The sequence below is a fragment of the Telmatherina bonti genome (genome assembly GCF_933228915.1).
Source record: "Telmatherina bonti genome assembly, chromosome: 13".
NCBI classification, from domain to species: domain Eukaryota; kingdom Metazoa; phylum Chordata; class Actinopteri; order Atheriniformes; family Telmatherinidae; genus Telmatherina; species Telmatherina bonti.
Window position 1 is genome coordinate 27544572 of NC_136611.1, and position 22855 is coordinate 27567426.

At 42.1% G+C, this 22855-nt stretch overlaps 1 protein-coding gene across 1 annotated transcript in view; it reads right to left on the reverse strand.

Moving 5' to 3' along the window:
• The window catches only part of cux2b (cut-like homeobox 2b), a gene marked incomplete at both ends in the record, with an annotated part of 85855 nt that extends 63380 nt beyond the window's left edge, over positions 1-22475 (reverse strand). Inside the window, one exon of the mRNA XM_079251931.1 lies at positions 22413-22475. Within this exon, the coding sequence (XP_079108057.1) occupies positions 22413-22475 (63 nt within the window). The remainder of the gene's footprint in view (positions 1-22412) is intronic.
• Positions 22476-22855: the final 380 nt, after the last annotated feature.

A 22855-nucleotide genomic window follows, 5' to 3' on the forward strand; every position in this document is an offset into this window, starting at 1 on the left:
TGAGATGTGTAAATTTAAAGTGTCAGGATCAAGATATGTGTCGCTGTGTCAGAGTAAATGTATCTTAAACTTAGTAAAAAATGTAAATGGTTACATCTTGAGCCCTGCAAGGGACTGACCTGTCTACGGTGTAGCCTGCCTCTCGTTCCCTTAATTCAAACAAGTGGTTAAAAAATGGATAGTTCATTTATTCATTCATTCATTATCCTAACCGCTTAATCCAATTGAGGGTCATGGGGAAGCTGGAGCCTAACCCAGCAGTCTGTGGGCGAAAGGCGAGGTACACCCTGGACAGCTCGCCAGTCCATTGTAGGGCTGGATGGATAGTTATCTCCTGAAATTAATACATTAATTTCAGTGAAAACTAAAAGAGAGCAGTCCAGTTCATCTAAGAATGAGTAAAGAGATTTGCTTCTGAGAGACTGTGTAAAAGTAGAAGTTAAAAAACTGAACCTGTATAGATGTTTTATTGGAGATAATATGCAGGTAAATGTTTCAGGAAGCCACCGGTCAGTGTTGATGATTAATTGTCAGTCCGGAGAATGGAGGGATAGCCTCAAAAAGAGTGAATATATCACCATAAAACACCCATCATCTTCATGGAAACTAGAACACATTAGCAGTGGGGTTTTTTTCAACACAAAACTGCACATGTAAGGCATTATTTACGGTGCTGTGATTTTTTTGTTGTTGTTTGCTACTCTGTGGCTGCAAGCTCAGAGTTTATGTCCCACAGTGATGAGACAGACGTCTTTGTAATCAGCAGAGTCTCTGCTTTCATATGACACCTTGTTTGTGTGGTTTGTTCAAAGAAAAAAATGAGCACAAGCTCTGAAGTGGACAGTGCTGTTCTTATCCAATTACATGGGGTTTGAATTGTGTTTTGTCTGGATGGCAGTGCTTGGTAGAGTCTTTTAGCTGAGTCTCTCCCATGATTTTAGTATGCTGCAAGGCAAGATCGGCACTTTGCATGTGCAAAGATCCTCTGAACTGCATGTATCTCATGCTGCCTCCTGTAAAGTGGGCTCTTGTCAAGAACAGGTTAACTGTTTTTAACCTTAGTGACAAAAAAAAATGTCTGCTGATGGTTAAAATAAAGTGATTTGCCGGTCTTAAGCCCATGTTGGAAAGTAAGAGTTATTGTTATTACTGGAAAAGCAGAAACATCATCTTGCATATGCTTCAGCTAAAGCATTTCCAAGTGAAATGCAGAGCAGTTTTTAAGAGCTCTTAAGGCTGCAGTGAGACACAAGTGATATTACAAGAAAAGCAGAATGATTAAAGCTTAATATGGCATAGTAGAGAAGAGAGAGAGGTGATTTATCCCTTCACGGCCTTTTGACACTAAATTAAACTGTTGAGTCCATTCCCCCGTGCCAGCTAGTTATCTTTCCAGGCTAATTTAACACTATAATTTACATTCCATATAAAATACATCCTGATGTGGTGCTGTCAAGGCCGTACATCATTTGCAGAGAGTGCTCCAGTTTCAGTGAAAAGGACAGAATTAGATCATATTCATGATGCAATTAAACACTTCAGTGGGAATCGATGTAAAACCGATGAGCCCTGAAAACAATGCATATGGCTGAGAACATTAGAACACATTACCTACCCCTGGATCCCTCGCTCCACAGATGCAATTTAAAATCCTGCACTACTCCACTCTCCATCTCTCCAGATTCATAACGCGCAGCGATAATAAATGAATTTTTCACAAAATTATTCAACTACTAAATTGCCCATGGTTACTGAGCATCAGATGAAAGTGATGTGAATTATTAAGTAAGGAAACTGTTTGTTCTCACCATGGGTGTAATAATCGTCCAAATGAGGATGAGAAGGGGCGAAAGAGGGGCATGTTTCAGTAAAAGGAGATCTCATAATAAACATCGGCGTTGATGTAAAAAAATGGGAAACCTCTGTCTGCTGACAAGGCCTCCAGCTGGGATGATGGTATCGACCAGTTTCCCCTAGGGCAGAAGTGTGGGTTTCCTTATGGGTACATGGAGAATTTAAACCGTTACAAGTCGCTGCTGCACGTTCTGTGTAAAATATGTAAAACTGGCAAGAGGCCCTGTGAAGCTGGCAACACCGCGGCAACAGCCCTACCGTGCTAAAGCACCTCACTACATTTTACATAATCACACAGACAGCACAACAGACCACACGCTCGCACAGCTCCACTCAAGATCACGTCACTGACCCTTCACAGTCCCCTCCACAGCCATCACACTCACTTTGAGTGGCTCAGAAACATACATTTACAATACCTGGAACACAAGCCCAAAGAAAATGCATCATTTGAAGACTTATTTGCATTAATGCCAATTTTTCTTCTCAATGCTCCTCAAACAGAGTTGTATTTTCAAAGCCAAATGTCATTAATAGTAAAAAAAAGTGGACATGTAAAACAAAATTCTGAATTTAAGAGCTATACACAGGCCAGAGGTGCAGCAATTTGTAACCATTTCTGACAGGATAAGTTGGCCTCTCCAGCTGAAACAGTAATTATGTTTAATGGTCCTTTAATCTGTCCATCAGGCAGGAGGTGAGCAGCCAGGTCAGCCTAAAGTGCTCCAGGCGTCACTGTGTGTCAGGTACAGTCAGAAGGGCGAGGTGCTCGATGACGAGTGCCAGGACCGCTTGCTTCACCGCACAACATCGCCGGGCATGCAGGACGCAGGCATCCCTCCAACACACACATTAGTCAACACTTCCTCCACCTAGCGACCGCCTCCAGCATGAAAATGCTTACAGCTGGGCTGCGGAGAGAAACATGTTCCCAGGATACGTGTGAAATGAGCAAATAAGAGAGGCTGAGTGTGGGCACCTGAAAAGTTTGATCTAATTTGTTGAAATCCCAAATCATCCAGGATGGTATGGCTGATGTGAGACTCTCTGCGGAGATTTCTGAACTCGTGTCCAGCTGGTGCCCTGGCTCGCTGCCATCACTTCTATTCTGTAACTCTACAACTATTACAGGTTTTTTTTCTTTAAAACTAATTAAAGTTGGAGTAGACCTCAGCTAATTCCTCTTTGCAGGTCGTGTCCCTGACATACCTCAACACTTTCTTGTGTCTGAGCAGCTCTAAAAACAGACAAAGCCACAGAGGAGAAAGATGGCATTGGGTCGGTCCCAAAAGTAACAGCAAAGACACAAAACCCATACAAAAACAAGGGTGAACAAATACTACCTTTGTACCCAGAGCCATTTGTACCCAGCTCAGGCGTATGGCTACCTCAGAGCCTGGCAGATAGAGCTTCTAGTCCCTGCTATGCATCTGCACTTGTGCTGTATTTGTTATCTTAGACAAGCATTCTCCCTCACTTTCACTGGCCAAATAGAGAGGGGGAGAAAACGAATCACTCCTAGACCTACTCCTGTTGTTCCCTCAGCTGTCAACACTTCTCACAGACCTACCCCCGCCAAGGCACATCGATACAGAGAAGTGACTGCCATTTGCTTTATGATTGCCTTGTTTTATTCTCTCGGCCGGGCTTTTTCTCAGCCTTCACAGCTCTAATAAGACCGCCTTGCCCGGACAACAGAGCCATTGTCTCTTAAAGTGAAAGAGGCAGTGGATCAGTGAATCCCTTTCCATTTCCCCGCTTTATTAGCCCTGCGGCACACTACTGTTTATACTAGTGGGTATTCTATGTTTGTTGAGAACAATTACAGTATGACAAATGATACGTCAATGCCATCTATCAGGCCGGAGCTGACAGGAATCCTATAGACAGGGCAGCAATTCGTCCCCCGCTCCCCATCTCTGGGGTCCCATGCTTTAGTATCCATGACAACGTGCAAGCCACTTGCCACGCTTGCCACTTCACAGTGAGAGATGAGCGCCAGTGAGTGGCTTCGAAAATTAGCCTTTGACACCCTGCGCTTCGAACCTCCTAGCCTGCAGTCCAGCCCCCTTTAGGTGTTTGTGGGGAGGGCAGACGGCTAAACCCTTTTCCACGTTCAGGCGTACACAACCACAGAAGCAGACACACAGCTAGTTGCAACTATAAACATACTTCTCCAGGTCTCACTGTGTCAGTTTTATTGTGCCGAAGCTATACGATTCCCAACATTAACCTCACAGCTACATTACCTATCCAGCAACAGACATGAAAGAGAAGCACCAGTCTGGCAGGCACTCGTAAAATCAGGAAGAAAATAAAACGGGTAAAAGAGAAATAGGTTGAGATGTGCCAGTACATCAGCTGACACAGTCCACTGCCTGAGCTGGCAATCACTCATTTCATACAGGATTTTCTATGAAATAGCAATATTTCAATGATCAAAGGCTGTTTTTATTCCATGGTTTACAAATTGAATTTAAACATATGGGTTAGACCATGATCATCTTGCAAAAATACATTTAAAGCCAAAACAACCCATGGATGTACCAGAACACAGGTTGAGTAGTTGTGAAAGACCCTAGGAGCCAAGCGATGATGCCTTTTTGACTCCCCGGCAAACTACTTTGGGGTTCTGTTTAAGCCATAAACTGCAGTTGGCGGACAAGACTCATATTAGTAGCGTGAAAGAAACAAACAAAGCTGTGCAAACGTGGTTTGCTGTCAGAAGCAATGGTTTTACTGCTTGAGATTAATCATATCTGGAGAAACATTAAAGGGAAAGGAGGAAACCGGCTCCAGCACTAGGAGGTAAGGGTGTCAACTGATATAACCCACCACTGACATCAAGCAGAGCCAGCTAGCTCATTGATGTGGCAGCGTCTCATTTTCACCAGTTTGGAAGCAGACAGTTTTGCAGCGCCTTGCGGTTCTTAATTATCTTCCGACTTTGTCTAATTCAATCAACACAACTCAGATGTGGCTGCGAAATGGCACTCGCATCCCCTCAAGCTCAACAAGTCAAAAAAGCACTGAATAAGTGGAACAGTCAAACTGACTAAATGGCATAGCACATGAGAAATAACTACTATTTAAGTCCCTGTCTGAGTCCTCATCCAAAGCAGAGAGGATGAGGGGAGGCAGAGAGAGCAACCAATCAGCTCTTTGTTTTAAGTTACAAGGCTGCGTTAAGGGGGACCAGGGGAGTCAAGTGCTTTGATGACGCTGCAGATGCTGCTTTGCTGAGCTGTGTGAGGCCACTCTGTTCATCGAAACTTGCTCGGATGCTTCCTGACGCACCCAGTATCCTGATAACACAACCGCTTTAACTACCATGTCAAATCAGGTCAAGCAGCTTCCTCGCAACTACATCTAAAAATATACATCTAAAATTCCTGAAACTCCAAGATACTGCTACGTTTTTCCATCTGGTTTTTTTGTTTAATGTAAGAATGCATGTAGAACATCAACCCTTTCTCACCTTTTTATCCATTATGATGAGGTTAAAATGACTTCAGTTGAAGTATAAACAGATATAGCAGCATAAAGACCAACCAACACACAAAAAAAACCAGAATTTATTATTAAGAGTATCATTTAGAAATAACACAGATCAACAGCCTTTACTCATCTACATATCATTCTCTCAAGTCTTGGCTCTCAGGACAAAAATACTGGCACTGAAACAAACACAAAACAGAAACTATTTACATTTTTTTCCTGCAGGTGTTTTCTGCTATTTATGTGACTTTCTAGCTACTCTCCTCAGGAAGCCAACTCCAACTCAGCTGATCTTTGGCACCATCATGCATGAAAAACATCTTTTTTGCCTGTTTTCAACCATTATTTTATTACATTTATACACACTAATTGATTAAAACAGTCAAAAATTTAACAGGAAGTGGCTCCATTATCATTTCCATTCAAAATCAAGGTATCTTAGCAACATAGTAGTGATAGTAAACTTTTTTTTTAAATCACGCGTGAGCATGGATCACTCAATGTGGATTTACCATATAAAGTCTCTGAATGAACACCACACTTAGTAGCTGGATTATAAACTTCCTGGGTGGCATATAAATGCCTGGAATACTTCTATAGATTACCTAAAGGTTAAACTATCTATCGCATCCCGTTCCTGGGAAATTGTTGACAATAATAAGTGGCAGAGCTTATTATTGGGGGCTGCGAGTTTTAAAGGGTTAATGGAAAATAAGTTGGGTTTGTGGGCACATAGGATTTAAACAGTTTGCTAATTTCCCAATCTAAAAAGTGACTGACATGAGGGAAGGTGGAGCAGCTGAAGCCAACCCACCCTTCGAAATCCTCTTCCACAGTACCACCATTGCCACTCCTTCACCTCTCCATCTAATTCCAAGAACCACAGCATTATTAGATTTTGACATTATTAGCTCAAATAGCAGAGAGGCCCTGCTGTCATTATAAAGCCTTTACTTTTGCACTTGCTGCCAAATCTGTTTTGCACCAGCTACACACTGCCAAAGCCCAAAATGGCAGATTAGTGAAGCCCTTCTCTTGTTGCTGCAGAGGTTAATATAAAGTGACAGGGCTAAGTCCGCTCCGATTAAGTATGCTGAGAGATATTGCGGCAGTTTGTTACATCAGATCGTTATTGGATTAAACAGCATGCACAACAATGAAAGTTTAATTTCAATTTCGGCAGGAATATAAAACAGGCTCCTGTCAGAACAAAGACAGCATTACAATACCTTCTTGTTTTTGCTCCCCCCCCCCTTTTGCCATTACCGGAGTGGCAGACATGAGAAAAAATGATGGTAAGTGAGGATGTCAAGATTTTTTCCTCCCGGAAGCTCATCCATAATTCATAAACCCACAAAATTCAGCCGCACTTCACAAACCTGAATTTGGTTAAGCAAAAATATAAAACCCTACAAATGTGACAAAATGTGTGAGAGTAGTCCTAAAGGCTTAAATGAAGGAGAGTGGACTTCTTTACATGCTGTATTTCTCATGATTATAGGCCATTTCTGGCTTCCAAGTTGTTGTTGTAAAGGTTACTCGGGTGCCTCCTGACTCACCTGAGCGTTGTGTGGGCGAGTCAGTGGTGCTAGTCACTGTTATTTGTTTGCTACTCGACACAGAGCTGGCCCAGTTTCACAGTGCATTGCAAGCCCTGCAAGAGGTCGCTGCATCAGACCAGTAAGCTGTTATTAATCCTTACAGAGTCATCCATTAGCCCATCCAATTTTTATGACCCCTCTTCTTTATTAGATGAGCTATCAGCTGTCCATACCTGGCAGAATTATGGTCCTCCTCATGTGGACTGCAACACTCCTGCTTTTCCCAGAAGGCGCTGGCATGCTGGGCCAGGTAGAGTGAACCAGAAGCCTGAGTAGCGGAACATGGGAGGGAGAGGGGGCTGGATCTGCCAGTCTCCTGGGGTATTCCCCACTGTCCCGTTACCTCCAATAAATCTCAGTGCTTTACGATTAGGTACATAAAATGAGTCATAGATCTGGACGGTAAATAAGAGCTTGTCAGTGGGGCTGACGCCAGGCCCAGCTCCTCCTCCACCTCCTCCTCTGCCAGATAGTCCCTCTGTACCCCAGCCATCAGACCGCTGCTATTGAGCTGGGGCTAAAAAGGCTCCAATAAATAAGCTTGGTATTTCCCACAGGACTCCTGTGGTGCCACCCTGAAGCATGCTTGCATACACTGAACAAGCAAAGCAAATGTCCAGAACCAGGAACTGGGCTGTATGGACACTGTTAATGCAATTTGTTATTTTTGTTTTACATAAAAGAAAAAAAAAAAAAGGGATTCACTTTTTGTTTATAATTACTTCGTCAGATAGAAAAGCCAGAAAGTCAATTAATCAATCCATCTCGTGTATATTCAAACTGTATGGTGTACTCTGATGTCTTTTAATGGACCTTCAATCCATACTTGCAATTAAGCATGCAAAATCTCCCATTAAGTAACTCCACTTACAGTGTATTTACTCCGCGGCTGTTTGGGTGTTTCAGAGAGGAGGCTTACTCGGACTGAGAAAGCTGAAGCAAGATGACCTGAGGGATAAGTGATGGTCTCCAAATGCACTAACATGATGATGGACACTTCCTCTGCAGCTCCAGCTAATCATTGTTGCCAATTCGTTTACACTGGTCCAAAATGACTCCCTGAATGACCGCCTCTGCATATTAAACAGACAAACAGACAACAGGGACACGCTGTTGGAGGACAAGAGAGCAGCTAAACACCAGCAGTGCTGAGATAGTCTGGGGAACAGGAGGTTCATAATACTGTATGTACAAACTGAGACCTACAGCTTGATTGATAGCATATTAAACAGGATTGTGTTACGGCCTATCCTCCGCACATTTTGACAAGACACCTGCAAAACCGTTTTCAACACACATCAGCACCTATTCAGCATAACAGCAAATGAAGCGAATTGCATCTCTGCAGTTGCAAAAAGAAAAAAGAAACTATCAGGAGAAAGAGGACAAGATAGGAAAGTAAAGAAAGCGCATGGCTACAGGCGTGCAATAAGCTAAGGATTCAAAATCTCACCCAGTTTATACAGTTCTGTAATCAGAGAGCAAAGAGGAAAAAACAACGCCACTGGCAGAGGAGCAAAGAGATTCAAAACATTTTCATTAGTGAGCATAAAAATAATGACTTCTTAGTGAAGCATTGCTTCTTTTTGCATAAGTTTAATGTTTAAAAGGGAAGATTAGATGAAGGAAAAGATCTTTTCTGTCAAGTCTGAACTCTGCAAAAACCTTATTTACTAGTTGCACCATCTGATTTATGTTTTTGTTTCTCCCACGTTTCAACTTTTGTCAGTCAGAAACACGGAGAACAGAAAAGCAAAGTGAAGCTGCAACAAATACTTGCAATTTAAATCTGTGATTAAATTTGAGGTATAGGAACACGCATAAAAGATATACTATATTTTACATTTTGTTGATTTGCTTACTTTCTTATAAAAAAAATAAATAAAGTATGGCTTTGCTATGTTATTGGATGATTTACAAAGCTGCCATCAATCTAGCTGTCTAAATGCTGCAAAGGGGTGCAGTGAAACAGGACACGGGGAAATGTAATCACACTTGTTTTAAGCAACACAGTGCCAATGTAATTACATACATGTGCCCGAGTGTCATTCTAACTGAATATGCTATGATGCCAATAAGCCATTACGTCAAACTAATCCTAACAATTAACGTAATTATATTACATTATAAAATGCCATTACGTCATAGGTGTCATTTTTAATATCTTGTCATAGGTCAGTTTGCACATTTGCATAATATGCCTTACACAAAGTAAAGCAACAGAATATAATGTATAGTCCTCTGTGTCAAGATGTCATTGGAACCAAACTAGCATCATTAGATCATCATTATGTCCGATAAGCAAACATGCCATTAGGCAATATGGTTGATATGCCAATATGTCAATCACTATGTTACTGCAGTAATGAGTCACGATGTGACTGAGTCACAGCAATAATGCCAAACTTATTACATCATGATGCAAATTAGGCCAGTGTATGTCATGGCAATAACTCGTCATAGCGTCCTGTCAATGTGCTGTGAAATCGATAGGAAAGTGAAGTGCCATGTCATGTTATCACACTACTATCATGGAGATTTGTAAATAGAAACTATTGGGTTCAAAAACAACAGCGATTCTTCTGGTATGTCTATAGTTTGCATGCAGGAAATAAAACCCAACATAACTCAAAGTCGACCTTCAATCCGCTGACTGTCTATCTGAGAATCGTGCCGCAGCTCATCTGCTTCCTCCTGCAAACTCTACAAACTGTGTTTCCAAATGTGAGGAGGAGAATATATTTTTCTTTTTCGACAAGTTTATTGTTTTTGTATCCTGATGGAAATTTTTGTTCTGCCCCACAGTCCCTCCACCGTATTGATTTATGTCACCTGCTCAGTCTTTTATCACTGCAAAAGTCTTGTGGAACGTCAACAAGCTACCGTACAAACATGCAGTATTATAGAGCCTTATGCATCAATGCTATGAACTCGTTTTCCACTCAGTCATTGTCCTTCCCACAATGCTTAAACCTACTGGTATACAAAGCACCCATTGCCACCAGTCAGAGTAAATGACACCACGACTTCAACATTTCCACACATAACTTCTAAACGCATCACACAAATCATACTAATACTGGAACTGCTTTATCAGACAGAAAAACCAGCAATATTGGAGTTCACTGTAATGTTGTCACAGTGCTGAGGGGTAAAGTGCATTTCTAATTTATATTTTCGAGACTGTTTGTATCGTCATAACAAAGATTCATCTTTTTTAACATTGATTAATTGATTTAAACCGGGAGAGAAGCTTATTGATTTCAGACAATATTGCACCATTTGACCTCATTTGCTGGAATATTCTTAGAAGGAGACAAAGTGTGAACAATTACAGTTTCTAAATAATATAATTTTACATTCATTTCACAGAAGCATGTTTTTTAATTTCAACATCTGGGTGAAATTATTAAATGTTACAATCATGTGGAAAAGAAATTACAACCTCCATACAGTCAAAGGTTTCACCTTTAAGGTCCTGAATAATTGGCTTTTTTACCTTTATCACACTGTTTTATCATCTATTTAACAAACACTAAACCAAAACACAGAAGCAGTGTTAAAGCCAAACTCCACCCTGAGTGTTTCCCTAAGAATCAAGACTATCAGCTAGCGGCTTCTCATCAAATGCGATTGATTCATTGATCAACAACAAACGTGAGCACTGCTATGAAAGCAAAAGTTTTTTTAGTTTTATGGTCTGTAGCATTCAGATGCATGTTAACACTATACCAGGAAGGAAGGACATCAGCAATGTTCTTAGATAAATAATTGTTGCTATTTATCAATCTGTGGAGGGTTTTAAAATCATTTCTAAAAACTATTTGGACACATTTTAGCAATGTTAAAAAAAAATAACAAAACTTCAAGACCATATCTCAGACCATACAGGCCTCAGTTAGCGTGTTAAATTTTTAAAGTATGTGACATTATAATTAGAAAAAGATGCAAATGTGTGTTTGGAAACGTTTACATGAGAAAGCCTCTTTTCTCTAAAAAGAGCATGGAAACACAGCTTAGGTTTGCAAAGTTGCAACTTAAGAAAAACTTCCTGAGAAAATTCTTTGTACAAATTAAATCAAAGTTTAAAATTCACTTAATGATACTTGGATAAAATTATACACAACACAGCTGCACGAACACATTACACCAGCTGTAAAACACGGTGGTGGAGGGCTAATGATTCAGGCTTGTTTTGCAGCCATGGCACCTGAATAGCTTGTAGTCACTGAATGGATCATAAACCCCTCTGTATAGTATTAAATGTTAAATGTCAGCCCATCTATCACACAAAAAGAATTTGCCCAAAACCACCAGGACAATTATCCAAAGCAAACCTACAACTCGTGACTCAAAGCTGAGTGTGATGAAGAGGAGGGACTTTATAAATGCTGTAAAGAAACAAACAGAAGAGACTAAAAATGCCTGTTTAGTTTAACAAATAAAGAAACCTGGTTATGTCACGTGTTGTTCCTTATCTAAGGCTGTATTTACTTCACTTTATTGCCTGTTAGGACCAGATCATTTCTCTATTTAAAACCTTAGAAGTGAAAAAATGTGTCCCTTTTTTTTTCACATGACTGCAAGGATATTATTCAAACTATGTTCTTTATATGCAAGTCAAAACAATGTGTTTTGTCCTTATTTAAGTAATGCATTATCACTTTGTCTTGAAGATCATGTTACACATTCAGGGCAACATCTGTACAGTTGTACAAAACCTGACAATCATCATATTTCACTAAAATATCACCTGAGAGTTTACAGACCGACGAAACCGGCTGAAGTCAGCACGCTTTAGACTCCGTGCTTCACTCACTCTTGGATTCAGGGAATTATCACGCCGAATATTTGGGAGTTGGATGTTTAAAAACCAGATGTGCACTAATGAGAAGCACTCTGAAGAAGGATTATCTCCTCATAATTCTGCCTACAGACTGAGTCATAACTAGGCATTGTCAGCAGTTGCAGGGAGCTTCTGAACATTAGGTTTATGGCCTCCTCATTATTTAACATGTTAGGGTCTCCCTGCAGCCCAATGAAATTTTGATGGCAGTATTACAGCTAGTTTGTGAGCTCCTCAATCCTTCTAATACAGATGCAAATTGGGTAAAAGATGTCTCTTTGGACAGGCCCACATTTAAGCAGGGAAAGATGTTAGACTAATCCATCTTTCTGCACTGTTGTGAATAAATATTCACAATCTTCCAAGCGTTGCTGTCAGACCTGCAGCAGCCTTGGTGTTGTTGCAGACATGCATGAAGAGGCCAGATCCTGCCTGCATGGCCCAGGGACTGCAATGCTGCAATAATCTGAGTTAGCTGTTTACCGCCTCCCATCTGCATACAGTAAAAAGCAAACATTCCTGTAAATAAAGACGGCTGTCCAGCAACTGTCTTCCCAGCCACGAAGCTATTGACCGTAGTCAGATGCTCCGCTGATTAAAAATTGATCCATTTGAAAAATCTAATCAACTGAATAGGATTGTTTCATGTGTGAGGTGGGGTTGGGTGTGTTGCAGGGGGGTTGAAGGGGGGAGGTGGGTGGGTGTGAGCAGCTGCTGACACAGAGGCAGACCTGTTATTAACCCCTGCACCTCTATGAAGCCCCGTGCACCCTGCTCCCCATTTCACATCCCCCTGCGCCCCGGGACCAGACAGGACCCAGACGGTCTGAATTATTCAGCAGTCTGAAAGAGGCTCCGGCCACTTGGCCTATTAATGCCTGCCAGTAGAAGCTAGTGGCTCTAATGGCCAGTCCAGAGGAGCTCCAGTTCCCAGAGGACTGGAGAAGGGCTGCTAACACTGAGCTGCAGGGGATGTGAGAGTGAACTCATCAGGGACCGGGGTCGTCGCAGGTTAATGATGCCGCACGTCTAGACGGACGCTGAACTCACACCCTGCCCAAAAGGAAGAGGGGGGATGGGCTTTGGATGCAATAACATTTTCTATCTCAAAAGCAGAAGCAGGTCTGCAATATTAAGTCTTAGGGCTTATTTATGAAAGAGCGGCACTGTTGACTTTGACTATGAACCATGGTTAACTTGTTCCCACTTTAAAAAAAACCAGAAACATCTTCAAACCTCCAAAACTAGACATCAGATCATATTTTGGTACTTGACCTGTTATTGAGCACTAAATAAAAGAGAAGCACGGCGAGTTACACCGATCACAACTGGATCAAAACGTTCTGACACGGCTGAACAACATTCATAATACAGAGAATAAAGAACTGTCTGCACAGGCCTGCTCTGATTACTCACAACCCCTTAACATCTTTGCACAAACAATCCCTACAGCTGGAGAGGGCCCTTGAATGCAGCACAAAGTCACTCAGTAATCAGGGCATCTCCCCCAGAGAGAAAGGGACTGGAGCTCTGGGTGCAGCTCTCATTTGGGAGCAACTCCGTTGCCATGTTGTCACCTTAGCAATCATATGCATCCGCTTGGTGACTCGGAGGGTGTAAACACATTAATAAACTCAGGGCCTATGAAAAACTCCCCCCTTCTGGGCGCAGTGCAGCACAGATGATCTGATCAACAACTGCACAGTGCAAAATCTGCGTGGCATCTACCTGGAGGATTCCTAACAGAGAAAACTCTCCGACAGAAAGTAATCATTTTTGCTCTAAAACACTCGGTCATCACTCTCTGTGAGGACAAACACATTATAGAGGCAGAGGAAGGTATTCTTATCATCATCCTCTGGAGATTTACACACTTCAAGGTTGACTTCTTTGAGCGAGTGGGTTTGATCATAAAGCGGAATGAGTTTAGCCTTCGGTCGGTACTGCAAGCCACAACAGAAGCCCTTTCCTCTTCCAGGATCTGATGCTAAGAACATTTACTGTTAAGGTCAACATTGCCATGATTGAACTCCACCAAGGGCGTCCTGCGTGAGGCTACAGATGGACTCCAACACCTATTTGCACAAATGTAATGTGCTCCTCTTCCTTCACTCAATGTGAAGAATAAGAGATCATGCAAGAGATCCATGAGGGATGATCCTGATGACGTCGCTGCAGGGAAATCCAGAACAAGCCAGAAAAAGACATTAAAAACACATTGATTCAAACAAATGTGGAAAACATGGGAGCCAGACAGAGAACCACATGCACGGTAAATGCTTAACTACAGCTAAAATAATATGCTTGGCTATCATACCAACTTATAGTGTAAATATTGGAACTGCATTAATAATCAATGTGATCATTTTCACTCAGCATGATGCTGAGACGATGTACTGGAAGGATATACATTCCTCTGCAGCATGCACACATCTCCCACACTCAAGTACTCAGGAGAATCTGAAGTCTGTCCACTTTAGCAGGAATCTCCCCAGATTTGCCACAGAAGCTGCCACTGCCCCCTCCTCCACCCCATCCTCAGCCAAATTCCACTTCTTTAGGCATATCTTCCTCCTGCCGCATACAGCAAAAGCCTGGAGCAATGTTTAGCTAAACCTGCTGGCCTACGTAGGCAGGGAGAGTCCCCAGAGGGCTGAACAATCAGACAATTTCAAGATCATGAAGCATTAAACCAATCCCGGCAGGGTACACTAATTAAACAGCCGAGCCCGGCACAGCCAACCAATCCCCACAGAGCAATTAAATCCATCCCCTCTAAAACACTGTGGAACCTGTCTAGGGAAAACTGCCGGGAAGTGAGAGAGCGAGGAAGAGGAGAGATGCAGTGGGGAGGGGAGGAAAATATCATAAAATTCATCTGAAAAAAAAAAAAGCTAAGGAGAATGCAGCAGGAGGCTAACAAGGGAAATTGAAAAGGGAAGAGTCTCAATTCAGTTCTTTGTTCTTTTCTCTATTTTCCATTAACATTCAAAATGTTTCTTTTTACTCTGTGCTGAGGAGATGTGGGGGTATGTGTGACCACATTTAAATTCAAAAATAGTGACTCTGGTGCGATCAAAAGTTGCATATTTAATTAAGGCTACAAGGTCTGGAAAGCACTCGTGAGACTGAATGGAAAGACAGAATAGCCTCGAGGCTTATATTACACACCAGCAGAGCTGCTAACACAGTTGCAAACCTTAATCAATACCCCAATGCCCTCCTCTACAAAAGTAAATGAACAGGTGACAATGGAGGCATGACATCACTGAGCTTTTCAGGGAACAACGAAGCCAAACAAACCAAGATGCAGAGGGGTTACAGTAGCTCCAACACACCAGGAATTGCTTTAACATGTATAATTGCTCACATCGATATTGGAGATTAGATAAATAAATTAAGCTTTTTTGTGTGTAAAATTAAAAATAAAAAAAAATTTAAAAAGCTAATGGTTGGGGTAAATTCATCTTTCTTATTTCCCCAGAGAGGCTCAAGCAAAGGGCAAGTGTATTTTGATGATGCTGAAGAGAAGCCAACAATGCCGGAAGGGGGGGGTGGGAAGATTCGAGTCGGAGCGACTGCAAACCAGAGGTGAGGACAGGGAGATAGACTTGCTCTTTTCTCCCCCGACTGAGGTGCTGTATAAATCACAGAGCCCGGCTTCATGTCTCCACTTCCTGTACCTCTCCATTAAAAATGATAAACTGTAGCTCTTGAAGCCACTCGCTCGCTTTAGGGTCCCAGTCTGCACCTTTTCTCGTGAAGAAGCAAGAGGATGTTGCTCAGATTTATTCCATCCCCTTCCATTGTTGGGGATGAATAAGAGAGTAATTAACTGTGTGTGGGGGTAGCAGCTGCACAAAGATGAGGCGTCTAACACAACAAGTCCGATCCATCTGCTCGTGCTCCAACACACCTTTCGTATTATTTTGATAAATAACAGCAAATCTGCTTAGTAATAACAAATACTGGTTTAATACTCAAAAGACTACTAAGAGGCCCTCTTTCCTGGATCTTTTCTCATCCCACTTAAATGAGAACAAATGGACCTTACAAATCAGCAGCATGCACAAGCTGCTATCCCTCCTGTCCAGCAAACACACTCTGAGCAGTGGCACATAATGATAGCGGCGGAGATCCCAAAAGACAAGCTTGGAGAAGGTTAGTGAAGCATTGATCTCGTGAGTGTGCTGAGCCCAGAAGCCCACCCTCCATTGCACCACGCTCACCTCGCGTAACATGACAACCAGCATCAACAAAAGCCTGGCATTGTCACGTTCTGGTTTTTTCATCATGAAGGACAAAAGCAGAGGCTAACATACAGAAAGTGAAACACAGGATTCATAGTAAGTCAGGTAAAATGAAGAAGAAAAGACGGGTGCGTTCGATACGTCTGCAGTGGCGTCAGACAGTCAAAACAAATAAAGCCAAGGCCGCAGTGGAGAAGCGATGCTCAATATGGACTTACTGGGCAGGGGACTGGCTGTCAGCCGGGGGAGAGGACACAGCTTTATTCCTCACACCGATGAGCCATTACCTCTCTCCTTCCTCCAGCTTCACTGTGAGGGAAAAAGAGGCTGCCCCACCATCACGGAGCCATCCTCCAGCTCACTAATGTGTCCCTGAAGTTTTGTTAAAACTGGTTATTTACTCCTGCAAAGCAATTGCTCCAGCCTAGGGGCAGCAGTAAGGAGAACACGCCGCTACGGAGAAAAAACTGCCGGCTTTTGCTATGAAGCACTGTCAACTACCGGGGGGGGGGGGGGGGGGGGGGGGGGTAAACCTCCTCTAACACTTGATGCTACATAAGTTAAGAGACAGCGAAACGGCCAGACTCTGAAAGCAGAAGAGTTGGAAGCGTTGATGGAAAAATACGACGGAGATTAATGACAGAATTCCTGGCACCCGTAAAGAACAGCAAGTTGTGATCAATGCAAAGAAAAACTCCACATTATGTCGATACTTCCAGCTGCTCTGGTTCAAACGGTCAGCAAACTGCCCACTAAATTAAAAAAAATGTTTTAGCTACATGTAGTCGTGCCAAATGGAAAACATCACTATTTATTTGGTTCAAATTCTCACTCAAAACACCGGAGCATCACTTCTTCTTAAACAGCTAACAAAGCCTGCGATTTCCAGATAGTAGTTATTTAAACTAATAAATGTCTCTTCCATTATACTCAATACAACCATGCTGAAATATAACTAGAAAAAGAGAGAAAAATGGCTCCGGACATCTTCTGCTTACCAGCTGGAGCTGTCAGTAGACGTGAACTCAGATTACAAAACTCTTATTTAAACAATAAAAATGATTTTATATAAAAGACTTTATTTATATATATATAAAGAATTTATTTATTCACTTCTTGCCTAAAGGCCCCCCCACCCCACCCCCCCCCACGCACAGAGGTCAGCATGAGATTCGTGTCGTACAGAATATCTTTACACACGCTAGGACACACCAATCTCAGCAAGAATATCACCGTTACAGGGAGAAACTCAGCTAAAAGACTCAAACATTAACATCCAGAGTGAAACAATTCAAACCCCAAGCAATGATATTTCTCCACTTAAAGCAAACCAAACACACAAAGTGTCATGAAAGCAGAGACTTTGCTGGCTGTAAAGATGTCCCTCTCATCACTCCGGGACACACATGTCACCAAGTCATATCTTATGTGGTCAAACGTTTCTTCCAGCTTTAAAAACTCTAATATAATTTCCTGTGACTCTGCCTTTGTTTGACATGAATCATGAGGGTCCTGGTAGTTTCCATGAAGATGATGGGAGTCTTATAATAAAGCGCTCACTATAACTATAAAATACTCTGCTGTGTTTTACTTCCTCTGGGTTTCTACGGCAAATCTCTCCATTCTTATGACACTCATCAGGTGTCCATCTTCAACACTGACTGGTGGTTTCCTGAGATATTTACCAGCATAATATCTCCAATAAAACATCTGTAAAACAGCTCCGATTCACTTTTTTATCGTCTACTTTTACAGTTTCTCATCGGACATCACTTTACTCATGCTTAGATAAACTGGGCCACTCTCTTCTGGTTTTCAGTGGAAAAGATGTGGAGGAGTGAAAGAGATAATCATTAAAAACTTCTGTACTACAGGTGAATTTAGCCTACGGTAACACGTCTTGACTCTAACGCTTCTGCAGCGATCTCACAAGTCTCAGCTTACGTTTGAGCCTGACATTACACACACAGCCCTTGTATTTGTGAAGATGTACTTCATTTATGTTGGGTACTTCATTTGGGAAACAAGGATGAAAAAAATAGTCCTTGACATTTTTTCTGAGCTGAGAAGAGATTAAAATGTGTGATATTTGGGAGCTAAAGATGCTAAAAACTCTGGTGAAAGAAACTTGACACACTCAAAATCTTCATGTCAACAGGAAAGAAGAAAATGTGTGCTTTTTTTTTTCTCCCATCATTTGCATGAACCAAATCTTTAATGTTTCAGCTTTTAAGACCGTCTCTTGTCAACAAATGCTGATATAAACAGCATCATCATCACACCCCGGCTTATCAAACAGCAGCACATACAGTAGTCTGCAAACAGGAACATGCACGAGGCAAAATGATTGGATAGGTATGGAAATCAACTTGAAGGAAGGTCAAAGTGATTAAGCTGACATTAATGACAGGCCTAGTCTTCCTGTGAGAATGCTCACCGTAGCTGTCTCTAAACCCATTTGTCATTCTGCTCCCAACGCCGAAGCATCTGCTTTGAAGTCTCTACCACTAATGCTACACAGAGAGGTTAAACAGCTTAATGCTCAAGTCTGTTTCACTCCTCTCGCTCTCTAATGTTCCCCGCGTTTTATGCATCGGGGTTATGGCTCCTGGATTTCACATCTCAATTTGCCCCATATAGTCTTGTATGAAAAAAAAAAAAAAGAAAGAAAGGAAAAGAAAAAGCTTCCCTCTCTTTCTTGTTTGCTTTTGTTGTGGATGTCAAAGAAGAAAAAAAAAAAGAGGGGCAACCTGAAAGATGTTGGGACCATGACAGGATGCCCCACCCATCCACTTGCTTAGAAATGTTTATACAAGAAGGGCGAGCATGAGTGAGGTGGCGACAACATTTTAATGCATCGCTTAATCTTCCGGAGATCTGAGACACCAAACAGAAGTCAAGTCTTTAAAATAAAAAAAGAGGTAATGAGCTTATATAGTCCCCACTGTGGAGGTCATCTTTAAATCCTTTTATATGTATGACAGCATATGAATGAAATGATACAGTAATTACAATACATAAAACAACATCTGAGCCCCTCGCTCCCCAGCACAATGAGATTAAACCGATGCATGTGACATTAACAATATCAGCAAACAAATATGTGAAAGCATGAATGAAAGGGAGACAGAGACTGATTTTCACAGCCAATTTGAGATTGCAGGGTTGCTATGTGTGTGTGTGTGTGTGTGTGTGTGTGTGTGTGTGTGTGTGTGTGTGTGTGTGTGTGTGTGTGTGTGTGTGTGTGTGTCTGTGTGTTGAGGAGCTGCTGGCAAACAGCACAGAGAGCAGGCTGGCAGCGGAGGCAGCCAGGCTCACAGGCTGCAAAGCAATTTCACTGTTTGGCAATACTGTTGTCTCTGTGTGTGGATTAGAGCTGACACCAGAGCAACTGAGTCATGCTAAATGTAGTACAATCACAAGCTTTTGTTCCTGATCTAAAACCCCACAGCCTCTTAGATTCGCGAAAGAGACACTGGAAACAAGGCTGAATAACTGGTAAGAAACGGGGGGGGGCAATATTTCTCCATATGAGCACAGCGTTGCAACATCGTTAAAAACAACAGCGGGATTAAAGTAACTTGTGGAAAAAGCAGCGAGACCAAGTTTTTACAAGTCAAAAACTAGTCGAGTGTGTTTGCTGCTTGGTCTATAATCCTTTTTTATGAGGATTTAATAAAATCACAACAGCGATCAGCTACATTTGCAACTTCTTTCATAATTCTTTTGTATAAAGTCCCCCCCCCCCCCCCCCAGTCTGAATGCTGTAACAGTTTGGCCCGCGAATAGTCTCCGAGCCTGGCAGGACCTGGCAGACAGGACAGACCCTGACCCGTCCTTTTCATGCTCGCCCACAGAAATGCCATCTGGCTGGTGTGAATGATTACCACAGCAACGGCCGGGTGACCTGCAGCCAGCAGGAACCAAGGTCACTCCACCTCAGCGCTTCACACTTTCTATGCCCTCTTTTCATCAGCCGGCAGGTGAATTATTCATCCTTTGCAACTCACTGGCATGAAATCTACTGCACAAAGACTAAAAAAATGCACACTCAGTTTGCTGATATAATAACTTGTAATGAGAAAATAAATGCTCCGGCATGAACCCCGCTAAAATAAATAGCTCACAGATGGCCTCAGAAGAAGCAGGAGCACCGCTCTATGTGGGCATATGTGGCAAAACAGCTGTAATGATTTTACACCCCCAAACTGGCTCCAACCATGACTGAATGAGGAATAAGTGAATTAATTGATTTCTGACATGTAGCAGAGGTCGTTCATGTCGTACAGGCATCTCTGTAACCACAAGTCGGAAAGAATTTCTACAGTGATGCTGTCACCAAGACTATATGATAGAAATCATTGGGTATAAAGGTGTACATGTAATATTATTCTAAAAATTAAGATTTTAGATTTGTTTTTGTAACTCAGATATAAATACAGACGTGTTGATGCTCAAACCAACTTGAAAAAATGTATACCACTTTTCCATATTAAACAAACGTAACTAGATTCACTTTATGAAACACTTTGAAGACTTATAAGTGTTTGTTTTTCTATAAAAGCATTTATTTTTTAAGTTTAAATGTTTGCAAACTCCACCAAGCAATTTCTTACAGTTTGCTATATCACTAACGTATCTAAAAGCCATCAGTCTATGGTTGGAACTTAAAAATGTCCAATTTCACACCAATCTGTATCAAAGTACTGTATTGAACAGGGTTATGAGGTGATTCAGGAAAAGACAACTATGAGTTAATAGTTTTCTACAGGTATACTGTTTGTTTTTTATTCTGCCTGAACGCCTTCTGATCATCATTGATGATGCTATCCGTCTTTATCTCAATAATCAGCCCTGTATCACTGCTCATGACAGTCGGACATCCTGAAGCGGTATGGATTAGCTCCTGGGCTACTGAGTCAGATTAAAGGGGGGTAAAAAAAAAAAAAAAAAAAAAATTTTTAAAAAGAAGGAAACCTTGCATGTGCGCATCATTAATGTTACACGGTCTTATAAAAGCTATAGGGCGAAGCAGAGAGGACCCAACAACAATAGCTCCCTCGCCCCGGTGGATCCCAGCCTGGATGAGAGGGGGAAAGAGAGAGAGGTTCAGCGGCTGGGAGCTGGAATAACACCCGACCAGCACGAGACAACCGAGAGCCACCAGGTCTGATTTCTGCTCCTCTTTTCCACGGGAGCCGGACTGCCACGCTGCTGTCATTTCTCATGTTACAGAACATCAGTCAAACGGCAGAGATGGTGCCCTTGCGCCGGCCGAGGCTGATTTACAAACATTAGCGGGGAATACAATTACACAGCCCCCCCGGCCGAGCAGCCCTATGCGGCTTCAAGAGAGAGAGAGAGAGGGAGGGAGACAGAGGGGGAGCGCGGGGGGGGGGGGGGGGGAGTGGACACCGAAAACAGCATTTAGCTTCGCCAACCTGATTTCAGCGTTTGCTTGCAGTGTCCAGAGCATAAAGCCTGTCAGCATTGCGTTGTTAAAATTCAACTTTCTGCTTTCTGCCTGCGGAGCTGACATGCTATTTAACAGGACTGAAATGTACTACATCATATGGCTGTGATACAAACAAACTGCTCACCTGCCACAATCTCCACGCTATTATTCACAAACATTTTTTTTTTTTTTTTTTTAGCTGCCAGCTACATGAGAGTCCAGCGCTTCATCGCCTAAAAGCCTAAAATCATCATCTCTCAACAACTACAAGCGGCGATAAGACTGCCTGACATGTGCAGTCTGCACTGTAGGAGATAATTCATCATTAAATGTCCGATCAAAGCCGTTTAGCGTCCACAGAATAAACTTTCCACATCACAAACAAAACTTCCCAAATCTTCAATAGGAAACGAAAATGTGGAAAAATGAAAAGAAAATGTACCACAGCCTGCTGAGAGATGAAGCAGCGAAAGCATCGGGTTTGTCGACGCAAACCGCATAAAACATTAAGCTGGGCGAAAAAAGTTACAGTCTACGTCCAACAAACAGCGTTTCAAGAGGCGCATTAAAAGTTTCCCGTACGTCTAAGTGACGGCGGTGCTTGTCGTGGACGATAAAGACAAAAAGAAGCAGAAAAGCTAAATGCGTGGAAACGCCAGTGCTGTCCGCGGTGCTGATCCCAGATCGGTGTGGCTGACAGAGGCTGTGCTTGCTCCACGGTCGCTCCACCGCTGATCAATGATTGAACTGAACAAAGGCAGAAGAGGGATCAATTTCTAATAACTATCAATGCAAACACCGCTAGCTTTCGTCTTGCATTCGCCCGAAACGCGTTAAGACACACCGGAGAAGAGTAAGCAGACATACCGCTGGAAAAATACGCTAAGAAAGGTGAGAATAGCACTAACCTGAAGCCGCCGTAGATCAAATTTCTTCCAATATTGAAACATCGATCCTACATCGGCGGCCATCTTGGGGGATATTGAGGAGATTTTTTTCAGCGGCTGCAATAAATATGTGGGCTGGATTCCCCCTCGTTAAACAACCTTTACGATCACTGGTCCCACTTTAAAAAAAAAAAAAAAAAAAAAAAAAAAAAAAAAAAAAAGTAATAAACAGACTTAACACGAGAGTCCACCGAGATGTTTGACAAGTCTGCCAACATTTAAAAAAAAAAAAAAAAACGTGGAGAAAAAAGTAAGATGAAAAAAGAAGAAAGAAAACAGAAAAAGTGGACAGTATTTTTTTTTTTTTGGTGAACTGCTGGGAGTCTTTAAAAACTGAGGAGGTAAAAATGTATCCGCGCCTCCGGTCGCAACATTAACTGGACAATTGCACTTGATTTTGCTTT